A 12853-nucleotide genomic window follows, 5' to 3' on the forward strand; every position below is an offset into this window, starting at 1 on the left:
GCTGCGTATGGAGAGTTAATGATCAACTAATAATGAGATTAAGAAACTCCAGTTCTTATTCAGTTGTTTTGTACTGGAATTTATAAAGATATGCTCCTGACTTTATTAGTTCCATTCAGAATAGATGACAGAATATATTAACATAACCAAGGGTTGCATGATACTCACTCATTTTGTTAAACGGACTTACTTGGGTTCACATCAACACGTGCACTGGCAACAGCCAAGCTGACTGCATTGGTCATCGAAACATTCACACAGTAAGTCCCAGAGGAGTTGAAGAATTGGCGGAGGATAAGTTGACATTCATTGGCGGGTAGCACTTCACTGCAGTCAGTTTGCTGAGGATTTATGCAGTCTGCATCCAAGATAACAGTACAAATCTCACTTGGAAAGCTGAAAAATAAATTACAATACTTAAAATTGCACCTTCTCATTGTGCAACTGTTCTTTCACCATAAATCAGCAAAAGAACATGAACAAATTTTAAAGGTGCCTTTTGGAATATCTCGTTTGCTGTTGAAAAAGGGAAAATAAGTAATTGGGTTTAGAAAGACAAGATCTTATCATCAAAGCTCATTTGTCCTTGCTCTGATCATAGGTGTTGAAGTGTTGCATTCCCTCAATATGGCCAAATGACAAAAAAAAAAGGAAATTCTGGCAAAATATCAGGAAATGGACTACTGGTATTTCAAACTAAATCAATAGGATTACAGTTAGGACCAATTATCTTTCCAACCATGTTAATTAAATTGTTCAATTCAACAATTACATTCCCTTGATGTACAACATCTGTTATTGTACTTTGAAATTTTATCCTCAAGCCAGTTGCAAGGTTATCAGGAATTTTTGAAATAGTAATGAATTACAAAGAGATCTTGATTGGTTAGGGAGATGGGCTGAGAAATGGCAAATGGATTTCAACTTAATTAAGTGTGAGGTGATACATTTTGGACTTTCAAACCAGTGAATCAGTGTGAGTGGCAGAGCACTACCAGGTATTGCGGAACAGAAGGACTGGGGGTACAAGTTCACTGAAAGCAGCCGCACGAGTAGCCTGAAACATTTTCTCAGAATCGTACTGCTATTGCAAGTGGAGCCATGCTTCAAGACCACTGGTTTACAGTAAATAAGAAACTTAATCAAAATGTATATGCACCACACCTTCCTTGACAGGTCACTGTGAAATCCACAGCATTTTGCTGCATCTCTGACACAGAGCCAGGTACTACATTTGAAATTTGCACTATTTCCACACTTTCAATGCTCTCTGAAAGAAAAGGAGAAGCAAGACAAGTCAGTAATCCAGAAACAGCCAATCTCACTCACCATCCTTTTCAGTAAAATCCCTCAAATCCAAATTCTGGTAACAGCAAATAATTCAATTAATCTTAATTACAGTGATAGGTTTGAGTATGCATGAGTTGCAGCACAAAATTGCCAGCAGATGAAAGGGAAATGGGTGAGCCTTTTATTTGGGCATCCTATTCTGTGCACTAGCCCAGTACTTAGCAGTGTGATTAAACCAATTTCATTGCACTACCTTGGGCCAATCCATAGTTTGACCTTTCTATACAACTGGACATTGGATTTGGGGCATAAGGTAACAAATTCCATTGATTTAGGGGTATTTACTTTTCTAGTGGTGTATTACATTCAATGTTCCCTCTAATATTTTACAGCTGCATGGACCAACCACTGCTCTGAGCAGCAAAGTTTTACATGGCCTGAAAATTGCTCAGCACTTTAACTGTTTTTTTTTGTAATATGCATACTATGAATACTTAGAATGCAAGTTGAAAAATCAAATACTTATGAATTTATTTATTAATTGATGGGTATATTGAAATACATTACAACAAAGAAAATCTTTCACATTTTGTAAACTTTTTCTCACCTGTCTTTATTACAAATCCATTGTCTATATGTGTGGCAACAAAGGCTAGGTGCACGGGAGCATTTCAGTCACTGTGCGGCCGCATACCCACACAGCTTAGAGGGAACAGTGATCAGATTAGTAAACTCCAAAACTGGGCTTATGGGAACAAACTTTTAATATCAGTTTAATTAAATGAAATTCTGGCACTGCTTGTTATTATCCAGAGTTGCTCTTTTGTTGCTCTCAAAAACTATTAGTGTTGTATCCACAATGACAAAGCTTTTCTCTACTTGTTGTGTAATCCAGTGATTAGTCAGACGATAGTCATTACCAATTATCACATCAAAATCTTAGATTAAATTTTTTTGCATCTTTCAAAGTAATAGAACACTTGGCTTTCTTTAGAATTTAATAGCCTGATAGTTTTGAAAGTTTTCCAATTTGATTAATCCATTTGTTGGTGGGGATATCTATTTCATACCCATACTCACGAATGGTATTGATAGTAGTCGTGAAGGTGCCATAGCGATAGGTAAAGCAATTATCTGCTGGGTCTTCTAGAGCCTGTCGTTTCACCAGCAGCAATCCTTGATTAGTGCCTGTTGCAGTTGTCTCACTGTCTAGAATCAAATTTGTAGCAGGTTCATCTATAGATTTATAAAAATACAGTAGATAAACCAATGACATGGTCATTATGTTCATGGCATCATATTGTGACCTTGTTGCTGAAGGAATGAACACTCAACAATATTGGAACAATGTATTTTAAGATTTTAAGGTTATGGGGAGAAGGCAGGAGAATGGCTTGAGAGGAATAATAAATCAGGCATGATATCATGGTGGAGCAGACTTGATAGCTCAAATGGCTTAATTCTGCTCTTGTGTCTTATGGTCTTATGGCCTAAGAATATAACTCTTGGTTGCAGTAATTTCAGATCACAAAATTCCTGGTTTTCAATCAAACTTTACCACTCAATGAGATTACACTGAAGGAAATAATTTTGTCAAATTTAGTCTAGGCCAATGCAGTATGAGTTTCAGATCTCTATAAAACATTTCAATTCTTTTTAATCATTTAAAAGTTATTTAAAAAGTGCAAATTGGAAACTTACCAGTTGGTTGTTCTGAGGCAGTGTTTTCCACATTTAGAGCTTCATCAGTGTTGAAGGTTGCTGCAATTATAGCCTCATCAGTGGCAAGAGTTGCTGCATTTACAGTTGCACTGGTTGCTTCCACATTTATAGTTTGCTCTGAAACAGCGATTGCTGCATTTAAAGCTTCATCAGTGACCAGGGTTGCTGCATTTGTAACTTGCTCTGGGGCTGCAGTTGCCGCATTTGTAAGTTGCTCTGGGGCTGCAGTTGCCGCATTTGTAAGTTGCTCTGGGGCTGCAGTTGCTGCATTTGTAACTTGCTCTGGGGCTGCAGTTGCTGCATTTGTAACTTGCTCTGGGGCTGCAGTTGCTACATTTGTAACTTGCTCTGGGGCTGCAGTTGCTGCATTTGTAACTTGCTCTGGAGCTGCAGTTGCTGCATTTGTAGCTTGCTCTGGGGTTGCATTTGCAGCATCATCAGTAGCAGGGCTTGCATTTATATCTTGTTCTGAAACAGCAATAACTGCATTTAAAGTTTCATCAGGGGCAGCAGAATTGATGGTGGAAGAAGGAATCGGAACAAGACCCCCGGTGACAGTGGGAATTATGATTGATTCCTGCTGAGATGGTGGTACTGGAGAATCAGATACTGGAGAAGTTACAGCTATAGGTTCAATTGTTGGTGGTTGAGAGGGAGCAGTATTTCCTATGAAAAAAAAGATGCATTTCTGAAATCTTTGTCAGATGTGCTGGACAGAAGCGAAGTTAATATCAAATTCATTTGTATCTTTCTACTTGAGAATTAGACAAATATACCTTAATGTACCAACATTCCATATCTAATATCTTTAAAAATGACTAGTCATTTATTGTAATATTAAGAGCAAGAGATAAAGCTCCTAGCATCTGTATTGAGTGCAGGGCGGAGTTTTCAACATTTTCAGGTAACATCTTGCTAAACATAGAATTGCATAGTTGCTATTGAACGACTCTACTGGTTTCAAATGACATTTGAAATAATTCTACAGATATTTAGATATGTTAATGTCTTTAATAATATTTAATTCACTATTTCAATGGTACATATTTTAGTCTTGCCACGTGAGTCTATTGCAAAACTGGAAAATGATGAGTTAGAATCTGGAGTTATGCTTGCAATGCTTGCATTTTAATACTTTGGCTCAGCAAGATTAATCTCTAAGTAAAAACAGAAAATGCTGGAAATAATCAGTAGGTCAGGTAGGATTGAGAAACAGAGTTAAGGTTTCAAGTTTACAAATTTACTTCAGGACAGTTCTGAAGAAAGGTAATTGATCTGAAATATTAGCTCCCTCCACGGATGCTATCTGATCTGCTAGTTATTTCCAATGATTTGCAACATCTGCTCAATTCTACTTTTTTTTATCACTTCCTAATTAAGAAATGGTATAGAATGGTAGCATAACAGTTAGTGCAATGCTTAAGATCATGGTTCGATACTCACTGTTCGTTGTCTGTAAGGAGTTTGTACGTTCTCCCCTCCCACAACCTCCCACATGCAGGTTTCCTCCCATATTCCAAAGACATGTGGTTAGGGTTAGGGCTGGTGGGTTGTGTACGTGCCACCACTGGCACCGGAAGCGTGGCGACACTTGCAGGCTGCCCCCAGCACATCCTCAGACTGTGCTGGTCATTGACGCAAATGGCGCATTTCATTGTATGTTTCAATGTTTTGATGTACATTTACTAAATAATGCCAATCTTAAATCTTAATCGGCCACATGAACGCTGAGGTAAAATGACCCATCTACTTGTTTTGAGAGAACAAAGAGCCAAAGAAGGCAGCCACACAGATTTTGACACACCACGTTCAAGTTTTTCTCGCACAGTCCAAAGACTTTATTTGTAATTATTGAGAAGTCAAATATATTAAATTCATCCTTCATCATCAAAAAATTTATGATCAGTAGTGACGAGTGGAAATTTAACAAAAGCAGATTGATTTGAACAGTTTGGAGAGTCTGGCTATGTTCTGTTACAAGATTTAGCCAGTCAGAAACATGATTTGTGAGACTTAAAACCCAGAAATAGATTACAACTGACAATAAGCAAATCTACTCCCTTAAGGAAGCATACTACACAATAACTTGACCTTTTCTGTAAACAGACTCATGTTTTAAAGAAAAATAAATACAATACTTCAGAATTTGAATGGATCCTATCTCATTCTACTACCTACTTCCAGCTCAGCCTTTGCCCCTACTTCTGCTTCTTGTTTCATGCCTTGGCTTTTAGACTCATCTTCAGACTTGTACTTGAACGCATCCAAACCTCAGCAGCCTATGACGAAGCTCACACCAACCCTTGTTAACTCATCAGTCCGACTCATCACTGACTTATTTGGCTCCCACTTAAGCAACGTCTCAATTTAAAATGTCATATTCTCATTTTCAAATCCATCCAGGGCATTGCCCTTCTTCTCTTGGTATTTTGTTCCAGTTCTACAACCCACTGAGATCTTAGAATTGCTCCATTTTTTCATCCTCAGCTTTAATTAGTCCACATTCAATGATTGTGCCTTTAACTGCCAGAGCCCCATGCTCTGAAATCCACACTCCCTCCAACCACCCATCTCTCTAACCTTCTTTCTTCCCTTAAGATACTTTTTAAAATCTTTCTGTTTGACTATGATATTAATTATCTGTCCCAATATTTTGCTTGATAATACTTCTGTGGCATTTTACTACTTCAAAGTCGGTTTTTAAATGAAAGCAGCTATTAATGCTTTCTTCTTGAAACACTTTAAATCTGCAGATTTTAGGATCAACATGACCAAAATTTCTGTTGCCCTTTTGCTTCACTCAGCTACAACAGGCAAATATGAAAAGTAAAAGTGTTATGAACAATTTCAGCTTTAACCCCAGTGTTTTTTATCCTGGAACTTTCCTACCTGTGGAAACCTCCCCTGCAGCTGGCTGACTAGATGCAGGGAACACAGTCAGTTCAGAAATCACAACAGGGGGAGCTGATGTGGGGTCAAAGCTCCTGGTTGAGATAATTGGATTTGAACTCTCAGCAGTCGGATTGGCTGTGCTGCACTCGGAAGATGGTATGGCAGCCTGTAGGACTACTCTTGGCTTGAAAACTCCTGTTGAGAGGTAGATATGGGTCACCGTATGCATCCGGGAGATAAGGGTACCACTGCCATCTCCAAAATCCCAAGTGAAGCTGACGTCAGCATCTTTTAAATATTGGCTAGGATCATGGAGCTTAATTTCAAATAGAATAGCCCGGTTCTGTATGAAGCTGTTGTCTGCGTCATTGAGGTCACTGATCTGGGAAATGTCAACAGAGAATGGAATCTGATCTGTACAGAGAAATAAAAACATAAATTAGTACAGAATTCAACTTAGAAATTAAATACAGCGCCATCGAGTTACAATCCAGAAACAGCTTGGTGCAGTAACATATCCCATTGCAGAGAGTACTTAAGTCTGTTGTTGTACAAAAGAACCCGTTTATTGTAGCAACTTGCAAACTTCATTTGAAGGTGATTTTTTTCATGAAGTCAACTCTTTGAATGCAAGCCACATTGGTTCAGACTTTACTGGCCAATAAACACATTTGAAGCTCTCTACTCTGGAAGGCTGTTGAGGTTCAGTCATTGAATTTATTCAAAATAGAGATTGCTAGATTTCTGGATAGTAAGGGATATGGGGATAGTGCAGGAAAATGGAGCAGAGGCAGAAGGGCATCTTTGATCTTGATGAATGGTGGAGAAGGTTAGAAGGGTAAAATAGCCTACTGCTGGTCCTGATTGCATAGCTTCACTGCTAGATAATATAAACGAGAAGAAAGAGGGAATCGAATTTCATTGTTCCCTAATCCTGAATGAAGTCACAAATACAGGCCCCTAATAAAAGGAAATTCTCAAAGAATAGAATCCTAGAAAATTTACAACACAGAAAGAGGTCATTCACTGTGCCCAACACATCAATCGTTGTATTTTTTCTTGCCTTTAATTTTGCTCTCCAGCCCAATTCTTAGTTTATAGTGTGAGCTAACTATAATATTGCAAGCTAGCCAAACGTTGCTTGTCAAATCATAAGACAGTAGGCATCTCATAGTTTTCTCTTTCCAGTAAGCTCATCAATAGTAAAAGAATTATTTTGTTCACCCTGAGCAGGCATTATCCAAAATGTTACTCACAGGGTCATGTTTCACTTGTGAAAAAATGCATTCTGATTTCACACCTCAGTGGCATGCCCCTTCTTGTAAAATGATATTTTTTGTTCTTGATTCTTCTACCAAAGAAAATAATTTCTCTGTATCAAACCCTGCAAAATCTCTTTGTCATTTCAATTAGATCATCCCAAACATTTCCAAATTCAAGCAAGTATATTTTTTGCAATCTGCTACTGTTTCTGGTAATAGTTTCCAGTAATTTGCTTACAGCTGATATTAAACTAATAGATCTGCAGCTAAAGTCAAAGAGTCATAGAGAAGTACAGCACAGAAGCAGGTCATTTGGCCCACCTAGCACATGCAGAAACCATTTTATCTCGCTTCTTCTACTTCCCTTTGAGTTTTCAACATAAAACAAGAATAATCCTCAATCTAGAATCACTTTGGATATTATGACTAAAGTATATGACATTTTATCATTTATTTATTTTAATATTTGTGTGGAAAACATAACCCATCTCAAATTGTATTATTTTTCCCATCCATGTTTCATTATATAATAAATTCCTTCTCTTGTCTTACTTTTAGGTTCCCTTAATCCTGATAGTTTTGCTTGCATCAATCTTTAATGGACCCATTTTATTTCTTCCAACTCTATCACTATATTTATTATAAGCATGAGAAAGTCTGCAGATGCTGGAAATACAAAGCAACTCACTCAAAGCGCTGGAGGAACTCAGCAGGCCAGGCAGCATCTATGGAACTGAAGAAATAGTCGAAGTTTTGGCCCGAGATCCCTCTTCAGGCCTGGCTATATTTACTAAGAACCTTTCAGATAACTTGCAAATTTTACTTTACTTGTAAGTTTTCAATTTCATTATCTTCTTTATATCCCTGTGCTTTTAATACCAAATCCAGACTTTTCATCAAAAAGTCAATCTTTGGGGATGGCTTTCATACCTTGTCCATTCCCGTGACCTCTATAAAAAGTGCTAATGGGTTGCCTTTGTAAGCATCTCCAATATCTGTGGAGGAGGGCTTCCAAAGTGCCATTTTCTAGTCAGTCCCAGGATCTAGATCCAGTGATGTTGATGAATTACTGATACATTTCCAAGTCAGGAAGGGGTGCAATTGCAGGGGAATGTAATAGATAATGAAGCTTGCTGCCCTTGTCCTACTTTGTAGTGGGTTTGCTAGACTTCCACTTTTCCTTTATACTTATTGTTGACTGTGGTTGATCAGCTACAAGAACAGAGACTTTTCTCTTTGATCTATCTATTGTAACAAATAATCCTTTGGATACTTCTCTCTTACAGAATCTTTTATGGCTGATGTGGATATATGTTAATTGAACTTCCGACAACTAAGTATTAAATATATCCAATAATAAACCTCACACTTTGTCAAATAGTTTCATCATTTGATGTAGTTGCTTACCTGTGACTGTAAACTGCGATGTAGCTTTTCCAATAGGAATGAATTTCTTACGCCCACGATAATGGTACACAATCACCTCCATGGTAAAGGATCCTAATGGGATATCTGCTGTGTCAATGGTCAGCAGAGAGGAGGGACCATCTATCACCTGCCAGTACTTCCCTGGAAGATAGGTCAAAACATATCAGAACATCAGCTCCTTATAACAGGCCATGAATCATCTTCTTAGCCATGAATTACAAAGACTGGAGTGCTTAATTCTTCTCAGACCACCAGAATATGTTCCAATCAGAGTAATTCTAAGCAGCCTGTTCTCAAAATCCTGCATTCTTTTCTCTAAAGCAGAACATTTCCTTGAGAAGCTATTGTGCTCAGAATTGCATGTAGCATTTCAGAAATGCTCTTGTCCATTAACTTAATGAATAGATTAACTGAATTTGCATCCACCCTGAAACAAACTTGAATTTTCTGCTCTCAGTGGACATTTATTAATAATTTCTGAATCACACCTACAATTAAATACATTTCTTTATGTTTAATTTTATCAATAGAACTTATGAAACCTAACATTGACCAGCCTAGTAATTAATTAAAATTCCACCAATTAATAATTCAGGATCAGACCCTCCGAACCACACTACCATATTATTACACATATGGGGATCTGGGATAACCCCCAAAAACTCAAATGTCATAATATTCATACCAAGTGTTTGCCAAACAAAGATAAATTTGGATCCTTTCTTCCTGGAGGTCCTTGGAAAGGATTTTCCATCTGGAAATACTTCATCGTCATTCTGTAGCGTATCATTAGGATATACTGGCTCACCAGCATTTATGTGTGTGCCTATGTGATACAAAAGGCAAATTCATATACCTTACACCAAAAATGATGTTCTTATCAAATAAACATTCATACCATTTATTTTGGTACCATTTTCTATTTCACAAAGAATGTTGTGAAGTCTATGAATTTGGGAGTTTTGTCCTTAAGCACTTACCAAAACCATTTTTGATGTCTTTATTTTAAAAGTAGCAAAATTACTTTGAGCTAAATTAAACCTGGTGTGGTCTGCCGCTGCACAACACATTTGAATACACTTGAAACTAAGTTTTATGAATGTTTATGTAACATTCCTGCTGGTACTCATTTCCCATTTATTTGGTGTCTGAAATTTTAACAAAATCTCTCAAGAAAGGCAATCTGAACTTTAAATACAAACTTAGGATAGTTCTGATTTAAAAGGAGGACTCAAAACTCTCAATGGGGAAATCTTTGGATGCAGAGAAAGCCTTTGATAGGGTGGGGTGGCCTTATCTATTTCAGGTTTTGAAGAGGTTCAATTTTGGTCAAGGATTTATCTCCTGGATTAAATTGATTTATCATGCCCTGGTAGCTGCGGTTCTCACTAATAACCAAAAGTCTCCTTACTTTAGATTATATAGAGGTACCCATCAGGGCTGACCCCTTAGCCCTTTATTACTTAATTTGGCTTTAGAACCACTTGCTATTGCTCTTAGGGATTCTAATTCTGTGTGGGGTATTAGGAGAGGGGATAAATTACATAAAGTTTCGTTATACGCGGATGATTTATTAGTTTACATTTCAAATCCTGAGAAATCTATTCCTTCTATGTTATCTATATTTATGAAATTTGGTACTTTTTCTGGATATAAACTTAATTTACATAAAAGTGAATTATTTCCTATTAATAATTATTTTGATTATTATGATCAAATACCTTTTAATATTGCCAAAAACCATTTTACTTACCTTGGTATCAAAATTACAAAAAATTTTAAAGACCTATATAGGTATAATTTCTTCCCTTTAGTTGAATATACTCAACAGGTGCTTTACAAATGGTCACCTATGTCAATGTCATTGATAGGGCGAATAAATGCTATAAAAATGGTTATTCTACCGAAATTTTTATATATATTTCAAGCAGTCCCCTCTTTTATTCCAAAAACATTTTTTGATAAAATAGGCTCTCTGATTTTGTCTTATGTTTGGAATAATAAAAGCTCTAGAGTGAATAAACTTTTATTGCAAAAATCAAAAAAAGATCGAGGACTGGCTTTACCAAACTTTAGATCTTATTATTGGACAATTAATATTCGCTATATTACTTTTTGGATTTATGATATAGACGATCAAGATCACCCTTCATGGTTACAGCTGGAGGAAAATTCAGTACTGGGGTTTTCGTTAGCTTCTTTATCAGGAGCTCCTCTTCCCTTTCCATTCTCCAGAATAGGTAGACAAGCTCTTAACCCTGTTGTTAAACATACTTTAAAAATTTGGTTTCAATTTTGCAGATTTTTTGAATTAAATGATTTTTTACTTTCTAGTAATATTTATTCTAATTTCTTATTTAAACCATCAACTTTGAATAAGGCTTTTCTAACATGGAAAATTAAGGGAATAAAAACTTGTTTTAGATTTGTTTTTACAAGACTGTTTAATGTCTTTTTCACAGTTAATGGATAAATATGATATCTCCAATACACATTTTTTCAGGTATTTACAGGTTAGGAATTTCTTACGTGATTTTTTTACCAAATTACCCCTTGAACTGCTCTTCAAATTTGGCTTATGTTATTTTTCAGTTTAAACCTTTTCAAAAACGATTAATAGCTATCATTTATAAACAGTTAATGAATACTCGCACATCGCCTAATGATAGGGTTCAATGCTCCTGGGAAGTAGAACTTCAACATTCACTCTCAGATAACCAATGGAGTAAAATTTATTATTTAGTTAATAATTCATCTATTTGCACACGCCATATTTTAATTCAGTTTAAGATAGTACACAGGGCCCATATGTCCAAAGATAAATTGGCACATATTTTTCCTAATATATGCCCTATTTGTGACAAATGTAACGCAGAAGTGGCTATTCTAACTCATATGTTTTGGTCATGTGTAAGTTTAAATAAGCTTTGGAGGGATGTGTTTATCTAAAGTTGTTCAACCTAATCCACTTACAGCAATTTTTGGGATTTTTCTAGAGGAAGCAAGCAAAGTGTCTGCTTCCGCCCAACATGTGATAGCTTTTTCAACTTTACTGGCTAGGAGAGCTATTTTGCTACACTGGAAAGAATCTAACTCCCCCACTGTTTTCTATTGGCTCTCCTCCATCATGTCACGTTTAAGCTTGGAGAAAATTAAAAGCCAGACATTTGATACATCTTTTGATTTTGAACAAGTCTGGCGACCCTTTATTTAATATTTTCACATGATTTAATTTATCTTTATTTATTTATTTTTCTTTATTCTCTTTGGAGAATATCCTTGTCCACGAAGGTTCGGAGATGACTGGAAGAATGTGTTTTTTTTCTCTCTCTTTTTTAAGTTTATCCTCATTTGGACTGCCCAATCTTTCTTTTTTTTTCTTTTTTTTTCTTTCTCTCTTTTCTGTTTTAGTTTAGTTAGTGGGGTTTTTCTTTCTCTATCAATAAAATTTCCAATCTTTTTTTTTTATGATTGCTATGAGGAGTTGTAATTTCTCTCTGACCATTGTATATATAACACCATAATATATTACCTATTTGAGTTTGATATTATATACTTTCTGTCTTTAATATTGCTGTTTATATGTCTTTTATATAATCTACTTGTTAAACTCCTCTTTTGATTTGTATTTGTATATTCTTTATCTGAAAATCAATAAAAAAGATTGAAAAATGAAAATGGGAAATCTATGAATCAGTTGTTCCATTTACTGGAGAGATGTGGAATATGCTACAAACATAGAGCAATAAAAGCGAACAGGAACACTGCAATATTAATACCTGTCCATCCACGTGAGTGTGCTCCATATTTCTTGGCTGATCTGTACTTTAACTACATTAACATGATTTTATTTTATCCTTAGTTCAATTACTTCATAAAAGCCTAACAGTTTCAATTCTAATTATATCAGGAACTACTCATGGCTTCCACTTTCATTTGTGTGAAAGTCCTTCCTGACTTTTCCTCTCAGTGACTTAACATGAATTTTTATGCCCCTTGAGTTTTTGTCTATTTACTCCATCAAATCCTTTAATCATCTTGAACACCTCAGTTCACCCTTTAATCATCTGTGTTTGAGGGAATCAAAACTGACTTCATGATTTAGCCTTTTTTAGGCCTGGTATCTTTCTAGTGAAATGTGACTTAATTGTCCTTCGTACCACACCCCCCCCCCCCACCCCGCAACACACAGACACACAAACCCCTTTTCCCCTTACAAGCCACACACCAAGATAGTTTGCAATTAATGACCTGTTTGT

At 36.2% G+C, this 12853-nt stretch overlaps 2 protein-coding genes across 6 annotated transcripts in view; one reads left to right on the forward strand and one right to left on the reverse strand.

Annotated features, from left to right (window-relative positions):
• Positions 1-12853, forward strand: part of cdk2 (cyclin dependent kinase 2) — a 97081-nt gene that overhangs the window by 21649 nt on the left and 62579 nt on the right. The gene's annotated exons all lie outside the window — the stretch shown is intronic.
• Positions 1-12853, reverse strand: part of pmela (premelanosome protein a) — a 30039-nt gene that overhangs the window by 5468 nt on the left and 11718 nt on the right. Inside the window, exons 4-10 of the mRNA XM_059955890.1 lie at positions 9280-9420; positions 8574-8735; positions 5902-6318; positions 2992-3678; positions 2371-2526; positions 1165-1270; positions 191-396 (exon numbers count right to left, since the gene is read on the reverse strand). Coding sequence (XP_059811873.1) covers positions 191-396; positions 1165-1270; positions 2371-2526; positions 2992-3678; positions 5902-6318; positions 8574-8735; positions 9280-9420 — 1875 coding nt within the window. The remainder of the gene's footprint in view (positions 1-190; positions 397-1164; positions 1271-2370; positions 2527-2991; positions 3679-5901; positions 6319-8573; positions 8736-9279; positions 9421-12853) is intronic.

Source organism: Hypanus sabinus, chromosome X1, assembly GCF_030144855.1.
Source record: "Hypanus sabinus isolate sHypSab1 chromosome X1, sHypSab1.hap1, whole genome shotgun sequence".
NCBI classification, from domain to species: Eukaryota; Metazoa; Chordata; class Chondrichthyes; order Myliobatiformes; family Dasyatidae; genus Hypanus; species Hypanus sabinus.